This window comes from Epinephelus moara, chromosome 14 (assembly GCF_006386435.1).
Source record: "Epinephelus moara isolate mb chromosome 14, YSFRI_EMoa_1.0, whole genome shotgun sequence".
NCBI classification, from domain to species: Eukaryota; Metazoa; Chordata; class Actinopteri; order Perciformes; family Serranidae; genus Epinephelus; species Epinephelus moara.
Window position 1 is genome coordinate 11,570,551 of NC_065519.1, and position 13,344 is coordinate 11,583,894.

Sequence of the window (13,344 nt, forward strand, 5' to 3'; positions counted from 1 at the left end):
CTGGATTAAGAGACAGTCAGACTGAAAGTAAAGCTGATGCAGCCAGCCGAATATCTGCCATTATCTCAGGAAAGTTGTCATGCAGCATCCCTCCACTGCACCGTGACTTTTCACTTCATGCAGTTTTCCCTTCTTAGGAAAAGTTTACGCAGCCGGAGCAAAACAGCCATTGATTATCAGTCCTACAAATTCAAGTCAGTACTTGTGACCTTGCACAGGACGTCCTTCTCAAGCTGTTTTATGGTGGGAGCAAACTTTTGATGAACACAAGAAGAGACAACGCATCCTGATAGCTCAATACAAGCTGTGTGCTTGATGTTGTGTGATCAATTAAGACACACAGCTGTTCGTTTTCCCAGCTGTTTGTGTCACTTCTCTGCCTCAGACAATAGCTGCAGTTTGGATGGGACTCATTATTCCTGCATAGTCTCCGAGCTTCTCATCAGTCCTGCCGACTAAATCACCATCCAGTGTATTAATAGGTGACAAGTATGAGCTCTCAGATATATTTGTGCTGGTGTTGTGCTTCGTCTGGGAGACAGTCGCCTACACCAAATGTGTCGTGATAGGCTGCGCAAAAAAAGTTCATTTAAGGATGCCATTTTGTGTGAAATTTCTCCTCCACAACACCAGTCGCCTAGCATCTCTCAGAAAGTCTAAGTGTGAGCTCTGGATTCAACGTGTGGTGTCAGTCCTACCTTGAAGAAGCACCATCTTTCCAGCAGCATTAAGGAACCTCCACACTTCCACCACCACCACAACACTTCCTGGTTTCTCTTTGACATGTGATCACATAAGCCAATCAGATGTCGGCGGGGGTGACAGGTGAATGTAAGGGACACCACCACAGGTATATTCTTCTTCTTTGGTTTGTAATGGTGGTTGGCATCCACAAGGTTACATTACCGCCACCTACTGGTTAAACCCTTCCCTTCTAGTTCCCATTCTATTGTCAATGTAATTCCTGGTTGTTTCAGAGAGCCTAAAAGCTTCTCTCAAAAGCTGTTGCACGTCTTCTCCATCCTGAAATCTCCTCGCCACATCTATGATTATCTCAATTTTCTCCAATTTTCTTTCAGCTCCAGCGGTACAGTTAATAACCGCTGCCACAAAGGCCAAAAACTTCATCTGGTCTTCACACAAACAATACTCCTCATGCTTCCTGTCAAACTTGTCCTCCTTAGCTTCCTGTCTTACATATCTTGTCTTACCTGCTTCCTTACTTCATTCTGGCTTTAATTATTTTGCTCTCTTTGGACAGGTAGCCTCCCACGCTGCATGTTTGCCTTTGCAAAGAACACACTCTGGTTCTTTCACACAGTCTCCTTCACACAGGTACATTCAGATGATTGAGGCTGTTTTAAACTGCCATGAAAATATCTTTATTTATATATATATATATATATATATATATATATATATATATATGTTCATTTTGTAAATAATATACCTATCAAGCAATCTCAGCATTCATTTACCTTGGCTTTTAAGGGATAATTCTGCTTTTGTATCGATATATTTTTGTAGCTTTGGCCATTTTGTTCATTCATTTTCTGTAGCTGCTTATCCTGCTGGGTGTCGTCGGGGGCTGGAGCCTATCCCAGCTGACACTGGGTGAGAGGCGGGTACACCTCGGACAGGTCACCAGACTATCGCAGGGCTGACACATAGGGTCCGTCCCAAGTCTCTTATTTTTATAGTGCTACTGCTAGCTCCTCGCTTGAACCGGAAGTCGTTCGAGGTCCGCCATCTTCTAGGCCGTCCCAAGTCTCTTATTTGTGCAGCGAGGAGCTAGCGCTAGGAGCTAGCAGCAAGCTTTAAGCAGCTACGAGCTAGGATGGTCGAGAGCTTCCTATCCGGAAGAGTTTTTCAGCTGAACGCCATGACGTATAAATACCCGCCCTCTACATCTGGCACATTTGAACGAGATGGCGGAGAAACAGCGCAAGTGTACCCGTTACATGCATTCTTTGCAATGAAACGCTGTAATTCACATAGCTACTTCAAAGAGTAATGATATTTCATGCAAGATTGTTATGTTGCGTTCAGCTGAAAAACTCTTCCGGATAGGAAGCTCTCGACCATCCTAGCTCCTAGCTGCTGAAAAACTCTTCCGGATAGGAAGCTCTCGACCATCCTAGCTCCTAGCTGCACAAATAAGAGACTTAGGACGGCCTAGAAGATGGCGGACCTCGAACGACTTCCGGTTCAAGCGAGGAGCTAGCAGTAGCACTATAAAAATAAGAGACTTGGGACGGACCCTATGTGTCAGCCCTGCGATAGTCTGGTGACCTGTCCGAGGTGTACCCACCTCTCACCCAGTGTCAGCTGGGATAGTCCTTTCCACTGAAGCGTCACATGGCGTCACATGAAGCGACGTCCATTCCTGATGATGGCGGCACCGCTGGATCTGCTCCGTAAAGCAGCCAGCGTCTGGCGTTACTATGGGTACATCCCAAGTCTCATTATATTCCCTGACCAAAACAGTAGCCCCTACCCCCTGCCGTCATGACTCCCTGACCAAAACAGTAGCCCCTACCCCCTGCCGTCATGACTCTGGTGTCTTAAACCGACAATGCTAGCTCCTCGCATTTTTTCCTAGGTGGGAGGGGCTAAACAGCTAGCAAAGTCGGCTAGGTAAGATAACTAGCAGTAATTTAAGAGACTTGGGATGGACCCATAGAGACAGACAACCATTCACGCTCACATTCACACCTACGGACAATTTAGAGTCACCAATTAACCTGCATGTCTTTGGACTGTGGGAGGAAGCTGGAGTACCCAGAGAAAACCCGCGCTGACACGGGGAGAACATGCAAACTCCACACAGAGGGAGAGGGATGCAAACCAGGAACCTTCTTGCTGTGAGGCAACAATGCTAACCACTGCACCACCGTGTCACCGCCATTTTGTTCTCATTTATCTTAACACTTTAATAAGCAATGCAACGACTGACTTCTGGGAATAAGGTGACACTGCTTTAATGAAAGTGTGATCAGATGATACAACAAGTTGCAAACAATCCAACAGTTCAGCCAGTCTATCTGAACTACTTTACTTGGAGGCAAAACCAAAAGCAGAATGTAAGAAGTAAATGATTCATCATTACAAAGCAAAACTGTACACGTGCAAAAATACACCACATGGGGTAGGTTAAAGTTTAACAAGGTACCAAACGTATCCAAGTGTGCATTTCCTGTTATTATTGTGGGTCTGTCAAGTTATTCTGACACACTGGAAGACAACAGAGGCCCTGGAATTGAAAGAACAGGTTAATGCAATGGTGGAAATATCATCTTATGAAGGTACGCTCAGTAGAATAAATGGTGATCAGGAGAAAGGACCAGTTATGGGCTCATATCAGAATGGAAGATAAGCCTACATAATTATGAATCTGCTCTGTGATGATGTGACCCTGTAGAGTGATGTATGGGGACATATGTGTGACGTGTTTTCTTTCCTTGGAGGCTTATTTGTTAATTTAATTTATGTACTGGAGTCCACCTCCATATTAGAAAAAAAATACATGCCTTGTACTCTTGTATGCCCTGAAAATAATATACGAATGCCATGTACCGAGCCTCTCAAACCAATAAAAACATGAATTATTAAGAAAAAAAAATTAACCATATAGTCACTTTATTCACTGTGATGGGTTCTTACAGTGGACAGTTTTGCTCTGGTGGAACATAATGTACATTTAATTAAATGCTTTATTTAATTGAGTGTTACATTTTGATGCTACTTCTTACTTTACCTCCATTTCAGAGAAGAAATATCATTATTTTACTCCCCAATTTAAGATTTTACATAAATATTTGGATAAGCTGATAAAATACACTTTAACCAGTTGCTCCCAAACTTTTTGGCTTGTTACCCTTCACAGAGAAGTAGAGCCTACTTTGGGGCTCCTTTTTAAGTCAGTAAAATTGTTAACACTTCCACTTCTAAAGATGTTATTTCCCTACTAAAAGTTCTCCTCTCTTTCCTCCTACGCACCTGTCTACAAGTTATTGAAGGGTGCATGAGCCTCTACGTTCTACTAAAAACTCTCAAATAGTTTTATTTAAATATCTGTTTGAGGCAAAGAGGTCAATTTATCCATCATTTCACACACACACACAAAACAAAACAATGATTAGAGAACAGTCTAAAACATTTATACAAATCTGTGCTGCAGAGCTTTGTTTTGTTCTTCTTTCTATGGCATTATTAGACTGTGCAAATAATGGATGTAGCTGCAGTGATGTCACCCATCTTTCTGAAGACTCCTGTTTTGAAACTTTAAGTTCAGCACTGAAGCCATCCTGCCTTTTTGGAGCCAGATGTGATCATGGGCCTTTCTCAAACTACCCCCGGCATCCTCTCCCCACCCGCTTTCATTGTTTCCACGTTCATGCGGAGGGTCTGCTACATTGAGTGACGTCTCAAACCAACTAGTGAGGAGTGGAAGTGAGTTATGAAACCCTTAAACAGTATGTGCAACGCTGCATTGTGTTCGTCATGGAAGACGCTCCGTACAAATAAACATTAAACACTGTATAAAGCAGTGGTTCAAAACTGGTCCAGCCACGAGGTCCAGATTTCTCCTTACTCATTAGTTCAAGGTTTAAAATATTCAGCGTCATCCTCGTGTTTGGCCGTGTCGTCAGGCTGGTTAGCTTTCTCTGTCAAGTAGCTGTCCGTTAGTCACTCACTACAGAAGGACACAGCACTTCAAAATAAAAGTCACTTCAGTCCATTCAGAATGGACCCATGACCTACTTTTGGACCACGACCCACCAGTTGGGAAGCACTGGTATAAAGGATAAAGTACATCCTTCTCTAGTCTCTAGAAAACAAATAGAATATAAATGAAAAGAAAAGAAAAGGAAAAAAAAAGAAATGGCAGCAAAGAAGCTTAGAGGTAAGTTTTATTTCTATTTATTTATTTTATATATATATTATATTATAGATTTATTGACTTATTTCTTTTGATGATAAAAAACACAACATGCAAATATTCAGGCAGGCCTATGGCAGCACATACAGATTAAAGTGCTATAAATATATATGAGGAACATAAAATTGGATTAAGCTTTACTTTTCTTCATGGTTACAAAAAGTTACAACAGTTCCTCTTTCTGCCACAGTTTGTACCAAAGTTTGCAGCTGTAGTTAAACCCTACACCTTGATGGAGGGTGCTTCATTCAGCTGCTAAGATCACTACAAACGGAGTTACACTCCACGACAGAGTGGGAGTGGGTGGCGTCTGGTTTTGGAAAGCCTGACTGAGAAGCCAACAGACAGCCTGTCAGTCAAAGTGGCCTGCCCTTAATTATGCACATCTTTAAGCCTTAATAAAATGTAAACAGGTGAGTTATAAAAAAAATGAACCCCCTGTGCAGCTGTCATGAAGGAGGAAATAAACCATAGAGACTAAAACTGTTATTGTACCTTTCTTTAACCCTGTTTATTTCTGCTGTAAAGCTGGATATTTTAACACGGGTGTCTATGGGACTTGACTGGATTCTGGAGCCAGTCTCAAGTGGCCATTCAAAGAACTGCAGTTTTTGGCACTTTCGTTTTGCCTTCATTTTTTAGCCCTGGAGGTTGCTGCTTGGTTATTACACTCCGAAGTCGTCAAAAATCCAGCGCTTAAGCAGTGACTTGCAGTGTCAGACAAAGACGAACAAAGCAGTCCTGTCACGATGGCATTATACGCAACTGGTCACCATTATAGTTTAACGTTAAACGCAGCGGGACAAAAATGAAAATTAAGACGAAAGTCCAAGTAGGGTGTGTGGGAGTAGTCTTAGATGGGTAGACGGGTCCACTAACCACCAACTTTCACCCAGGAGAGCAGTGTTCGCGTCCTGTAAGATTATAAAGCCAAACCCTGTTCTTTTTTCCTAAACCCAAACATGTGCATTAGGAAAAAATACATCAATTCGCCAGTGTTGTATCGACATAGTGCTTTTATTTTGAAATAGACTGTATGACACAGGCAGAACTTGACACAGTGTCCCAGAACGTCAGCAACCAACGCACCCAGGGTACCTTGCATGTCGTATCTGGACATGGAAAGCCCATGACCAAAACATCGATATGTGACGAGGTGGGAGTGAGAGTGTGTTGTCGTTACTTATCTCACGACTGCTCAGATTTCAGAGGGGCCTGACCGCTAGTTTGGGAGCCACTGGACTGTGTCAAAAGTAGTCCAAACTTCGCTCCACCTCCACTGGCAACAATAAAATATAACTGTCAGTAAATGCTGCTGATAGTAGGCGACTTCTGTGCTTTTATTTTGGTAAGATTCTGAATGCCCTTACACAGTGATGTTGTGGAAGCACTGGAAATGACTTCCTCCACCAATGCAATTTTGGAAATAACTTACCAGTGAACACAGTCTTACTATTATGGGCAACTCTATGTAAATAAACCCCCAATTGTAATAAACCAGAATGATCCCGTAGCCTAAATTTTACATGAGCTGGGATGATTTGGATGCCTGTCTTCTCATCTCTTTCTGCCAGTGGGCTCGTTCTCAACAAAACTTGCCGTAATCCTCAAAGTTTAGAAAGAGAATTAGCTTTAGATTAAAGTTGAGGGATGAATGTTGTCAGTGGAAGGTCCTCACAAGTGCAGCGGGGAAGGAGCTGTGTGTGTGTGTGTGTGTGTGTGCAGAAAAAGGCGCAGCATGAGCAATGACAGTGCCAGGGTCTAACAGGGGGAACCAACCTCGCCGGGGCTCCAGAGTCTAGATTCATTGCTTTAGTAGCAATGCATTTTTGATGTGCCCCCTTTCTGCTTCAACTTCTCCGTACGACCCTGACGGAATAACAGCGCCCCCAGCAACCGTCCATATAGCTTAAATTTACCCTGTGACGTCTGCAACGTGTAGGTGTTTGTGTGTGTGTGTGTGTGTGTGTGTGTGTGTGTGGTGAGAAAGAAGGAGCACAGGGAGCCGAAAAAGAAAAACAGAAAGAGAGAGGGAGACAGCGAGAAAGGGAGAAAATGTTCCCCCTTGCCTGTTAAATATTTGAGAAGCCTTCTGTGGAAAAGTGATGCAGTCAGAGACAGGCCTGTTAGCTCAGTGCGTGTGTGTGTGTGTGTTTGGTTGATGCAGAGAGAAAGACAGGGCCGTTAGTTTGGACTAATTCAGCCGTGAGTGAGCGAGAGGGAGCACTTTCACTGTTTATTTATCTACCTGGGAGAGAGACGGAGGTTAAAAAAAAGATGGGAGGGGAGAGAGGAAGAGTGTGTGTGCGTGTGTGTGTGCGTGTGTGTGTGTGTGAGAAAGAAAGAGAGAGGGAGGCTGGCCAGGTTGTCACAAACTATTAGACAGACGGACCCAGTGTGCTCTGCCCCATGTCAATGAGAGGCCCGGCTAAAGACAACAGTGTGTGTGTGTGTGTGTGTGTGTGTGTTACTGTGTGTGTGTTAGGGCGCGTGCACGTGTGTGAGGCCTCGTGCACGCGTGTGTGTTTATGTCTCCCTTTGTATTTGTTTGTTTATAGATGTGGTTTATGCACAAGTGCTCGCAATTGACAGAGAAATAATGTGCGGCTTGTGTTTACTGGCACAAGTGGCTGGAATTAGCCAAAGAAAGGTAAATGCTGTGCGTGTGTGTGTGTGTGTGAGAAAGAGACAGTGACAGAGAGAGAAGGAGAATCTCTAGACATTGATGAGAGGAGGAGGCAGGCTGCCCTCATTGTCTAAGACAAAAGGAGCTCCCAGTGCCACAGAACAAAATATCTAGCGTACGTGCACACACACACACACACACACTTCCACTTGTGCCTCTGTGTGTGTGTATGTGTGTGTGTGTTGCTTGCTCAGTCGTAAAAGACATCAATATTGCAAAATTCAGCTGAAAACACTGCTGAAACAAGAAGAAAGAGAATAAAATAGGAAATAAAGAGTGTGTTCAGACAGCATGGCACAGAAAAAAAATGTGGAGGTTCCTTTTACATTTCAAGGCTCACTGGAAATGTTTGGCATTATTTCTAGAGCAGGTAGACAAACGATGCCACACACATACACACACACACACACTTAGGCCGAAGTAAAACTCACTTGGGGTTGGAGCTGTTCCAGTAGACAGCGTGTCTGTCAAATATGATCTTCTCCTCTGCCCACACGGACACCCAGGACAGGATGGTCAGCACCACCACCTCCATCACACACCTCTGCCCGAGCTGGCACAACATCATAGACATCCAGGGGGGATCTCTCTCTCTCTCTCTTACTCTCACTGGGATCAGGCTCTCAGTACTGCTGCTGCTGCTGCTGCTGCTGCAGAAATCCTCGTTAGATCATTAATGTCCGTCTGCGCGTCTTTGGACAAATCGGTTCGGCGGTTCATGGATCGTTAACTGGCTTCATGCGAGTTCCGGTAACCCCACTGCTGTTTCAAGTCATGCTGAAAGGCTGCGATTCACTTTCAAACTTGGTCTGAGGCGGACTGAAGAGCGGGATTCACATGATATTCAGAAGCGCGTCGTCGGCGGGATGCTGCGAGTGCGTCTCCTCTGCAAGGTCCGAAACTTTTCTCCCATTACGCGCAGCCGGGGAGATAGATGCGCCACCTGGATTAGGTCCCCCCGAAATTAAAAATCTCTTAATCACACTCCAGAATTCACCCGAGGTTTGTAATTCTTCCAGCGATGTCTTGGATCATCAGCAGACGCGAGACAACGTCAAAATCGGCCGTCATATTTGTTTACCCAGATTTGTGTTGGGGATTCAGCCTGGCGCACGCTTTGTTCCGCGCCTCTCCTCGCGCACAAATCTCTCCACAGCCTCAAACTGCGTCCACTTGACCTTTTTTCTCTTATTGCAGTCCAAAGAAATACATCCCAGACACACGAGCGCGCTCCTTTGCGTTGTTTTTAGTCCAAAGTTATCACACAGAAAAAACAACTGCGAGACAGGAGCATCCTCCTCCTCCTCTTCCTCCTCCTCTGTCTCTCAGACACACACACACACACACCACAAAGCTCTCACAGCATCTCAACTTGGTGATCCCTCCGCTGTCACTGGCTCTAATCCAATGTGACTCCAGCCGCGGTGCGCCTCCACTTTCCTGTGCGTCACGCTGACCGGCGCGGCCGGTGGGAGCCGCTGATGATCACAGCTTTAATCCGAACACGCTCCCATGCAACCTCCACCTATGGCGGCAACAACACTCACCGGCACCCTGAATCGGTGTAAGTATAACCCCCACCCCCCACCCTTCTCTCCAGCTCGCGCTCGCTCTTCTCTCTCCGCGCGGGCGGGGTCTGTAGCCGTGCCGTGCCGCGCTCCCTCTGGGGACTCGGAGCTGGCTGACTCACTGCGTCCCAGTGATACACAGCCCGGGATGTACAGAGCAGAGCCTCAACTCACTGATTAAACACAGCTTTTCATGTGAGAAGTGAACTGACCCTTTCAGTGAGACATGAATTATGAAATAGGCGCAAAAAGATAAATGAAGGTGAAATATTGTAGTTTCCAAGAGTGAAGCTGAGGACTGCAGCCTATTGCCTTTTGTTTGCGATAGTTTACTCGCCAGGCTTATTAATCACCAGCACAACCATCTGTTTGACTGAAGGCGGTTTATTTGCATCGCAGCTGGACACGTAAAGCGCCCATAAAGTTCACTATGTGTTTGAAAGCTGCAGGCCCTGATGGATGGGCTCAGGGAGAGGGAGAAAGAGGGCGTCTGATGGATCGCTGGAACAGTGGAGTCATTTTCCATCAGTGTCCATTAGGCCCAAAGGGCAAGCGAAGGCAGCACCGAGTCTGAAAACCTGTGAGCCATAAACCTCCAGATAGCTGTGTCTGACAGAGCGCTGCCACCCCTGCTGCCTCTGTCCTGAGTGTGTGTGTGAGTGAGTGTGTGTGCGCAGACTCCTCTGCAAAAACATATCAATCTTAAGTGTTTAGTCTCAGCGTCGATGGAGGGAGATCTAGTAACTACATCGTTTCCACAGAGCGCTCCATCATCTCTCTAACATGTGTCGATAGGTTGGTCACAACGAGCTCCAGTGAGGATCAATCCGCTCTCAACAAGATGGGAATTGATTCATGGAAATGAATTGCAACAAGTTCACTGGCAGTCTTTAAAGGGACAGTTCACCACAATATCAGAAACACATATGTTTAATCCTACCTGAGGTGCTATCTATCAGTCTAAATTATTTTGGTGTCAGCTGCCAAGTGTTGGAGATACCAGCTGTAGAGGTGTCTGCCTTCTTTTAAAGATAATGGAACTAGATGGCACTCGGCTTGTGGTGCTCAAAGAGCCCAAAAAATACATCTGAAAAACTCAACAGCAATGTCTCTTTCCAGAAATCATGACCCGGTTACTCAAGATAAACCAAGGACCTTGTTGTGAGCAGTTTCGTGTATCACCGCGCAGAAGGAAGTGTGCATCTACTCATGGACGAGAGGCTCGAACTCATGAGAGTGCGAGATGTAAACATTATTGGCGTCCTCCTCGGCTGAGTTGTAACATTAGCTAGCTCAGTGGTGCTAGGTGAGCTAGCAGTAGATGCACGCTTCCTTCTGAGTGGTGGCGGGTGTGGTTTGGTAGAAAGAAAATAGTTCCTACATGAAACTGCTCGCAACAAGTTTTGTGTATTGTCTTGAGTAGCCAGGTCATGATTTCTGGAAAGAGACGTTGCTGTTGAGTTTTGGCAGCTCACACAAAATCAATCTAGACTGATAAATCGCACCACGTGTAAGAGGAGAAAAATTGTATTTCTGATTTTGGGGTGAACTGTCCCTTTAACACTACAATCACAGCTCCCTACAGTATGATTATATGTTGGAAATTTGCTATGACCTGTCCTCAATTAAAGGTTACTCTTATTTGGTGGAACACAAAAGTCTGCTTTGCAACATAACAAATGTATTTTTTATCAAAATTGTTTGATTTGCAGACTTTGCAGAATGTGCCAATATCATAATTTTCGGTCTTGTGTATCAAACTTGCTCATGTGCCTTCTTTCCTTCTTTTGTTTTCTTTCTCTATTCCAAACTACACTTGCGAACTGTATCACTGCACAGAAGGAAGCGTGCATCTACCGCTAACTCACCTAGCACCACTGAGCTAGCTAACGTTACAGCTCAGCCAAGGATGACGCCATTAATGTTTACATCTTATGTTGTCACCAGCATGAGCCTCTCACTCTTGAGTAGATGCACACTGTAACGTTAGCTAGCTCAGTGGTGCTAGGTGAGCTAGCAGTAGATGCACGCTTCCTTCTGCTTGGCAATACATTTGGCATGATGTGTAGTTCAGTGTTAAGAAATTAGTTCCTACATGAAACTGCTCACAAGTTCTGTGGATTGAGTAACTGGGTCATGATTTCTGCAAAGAGACATTGCTGTCAAGTTTTTTCAAATGTATTTTTTTTGGCGCTTTGAGCACCACAAGCCAACTTCTACCTAGCGCCATTATATTCAAGAGAAGGCGGACATCTCTACAGCCGATATCTGCAACGCTGGGCAACTCACACCAAAACAATCTAGACTGATAAACAAAACTACAGGTAAGAAGAAAATGTGTATTAATGATATTAGGGTGTACTGTCCCTTTTAAAAGAGCCATCACCACATTGGTAAACTGAACTGGGAGAAATATAACCTATAGCAACCTGGTCTCACTCCAAAGTCTTCGAAATCTGGCACTTGGGCAGTGACTTGTGGCGTCAGACACTGATGAAGAACCCCGTCCTTTAATGTCAGCATGATACGCAGCTGGTCGGCGATATAGTTTAACGGTGCTCTGCGGCGTCAGGGGAAATGCAGCCGGACAAGAACAAAAGTCAAGGCAGCGAAAGTCCAAGTAGGGCGGAGGGGTCCAACAAACACTGACCTGAAGCCAAACCCTGCTCTTTTATCCTAAACCTAACCACGTGTGTTAGTTGTTGGAGGAAAAAAAAACACAAATTTGCATTGTTGTACTGACGTAGTGCATTTATTTTGAAAGAGACTGTATATAAACGGTGAAGTTCCTGTGCAAATGGAAGTGTATTTTGAAAGAAGACAATGCATGTAACAGGCAGAACTTGACATGACGCCCTAGAACGTCAACAACCAATGCACCCAGGGTACCTTTCAAGTCCTATCTGGATGTGGAAGGTCCAGAACCAAACAGAGTGAGAATGTGTTGCCTACAGTTTTAATAGAGAAGAATGTTCTGCAGTGAACAAACTCCCTCAGCTTCCTACAAAAAGATACTTTCCTAAAACCGACCCAACTGACTTGCCCCGCCTCCATTAAAGGCCCCTGTTATAATTTGAAACCGAACCTTTCCGCAGCTCCATCTTTCACATCTCATTGTGCCTCTCGGTTGGATCCTTTATGCAAAGTGTCCTACTTTTGCTTTTGCCCTGCTCTGCCTGCAAAGTAATGCCTATAATTTGGGCTGCATGAATTCAGGCAGGGGGAAGAGAACCCATGCACCCCCATAACCCAAATACAGCTGCATGTTGTCCGCCTCCGAGGATGAATTATTCAACATCTGTCTGAGGCGTGCATATGTAAACAGGTGGATCGTCTCTTGATGGCTTTTTTTAAAAAGGGGGAGCCACTATACACCAAAGACATCCTTCACCTTGGCTTCAGGCTTTTTCCCTCCTCTGCTGTGTCACCCTGAAAGTGAGTCTAAATCTCGTGTAAGCTGTGCAGGCTACACAGTGTTGGCTGTATTCAGATATGAAGGCTTCTTAAGTGATCCTAAATCTAAAAGGAATGTGGGTCAGGGAGTCAGTGTATGGATACATGGCTCCTTAAAAGGGCGTTAAATCCTGGAATTTATAGCCGGTTAAGTCTGTGATTGCGCTGCAGCTCAAGAGGGACATAAATTATAGACACATGAATTATCTCCCGGCTCCAGTTCTTAAAACTTAAAACAGATGAATGTATGTGTTTTCAAGCTGTTGACTAACAAAGCAGCCATTCACATCCAGCCAACTTTGAAGTCTCACACATCCAGCCCTTTGCTGTTTTCCCAGTGACTAAGTGGCTTTTGTGGGGGATTGAACATGTCACAAATTATACACAGGACAGTCTCTTGAACCCACTTGAGCCCCCGATTGAGTCCCCCGACAGGCTTGTGTGTGTGGCCTTGGCGTTCGCCAGTATTTGCTTGATTAGAGGGCCGCAGTACTAATGTAAATAAATGTTGCCAGATGTGAAAGGATCACTGCCCCACATGGTTTCATTTAGCCCCCTCTGCACACGGCGCAGGATGAAGCCAGGAGCGTCCCGAGGGTCTGGATTTGGCAAACGACCGTGGAGAGGAGGAGGTGGGGGAACGGTAACATGCATGACACACTGAACTAGTTAAAAGCAAAAAAAGCGAGTGATGT

General features: G+C 44.9%; 1 protein-coding gene across 2 annotated transcripts in view; it reads right to left on the minus strand.

The window, feature by feature from the left end:
- The window catches only part of efna2a (ephrin-A2a), a 133,790-nt gene extending 124,621 nt beyond the window's left edge, over positions 1-9,169 (minus strand). For both annotated transcript variants that reach the window (XM_050061095.1, XM_050061096.1), the window contains exon 1: positions 8,060-9,169. In XM_050061095.1, the coding sequence (XP_049917052.1) occupies positions 8,060-8,202 (143 nt within the window). In that variant the 5' untranslated portion in view covers positions 8,203-9,169. The remainder of the gene's footprint in view (positions 1-8,059) is intronic.
- Between the last annotated feature and the right edge of the window lie 4,175 nt (positions 9,170-13,344).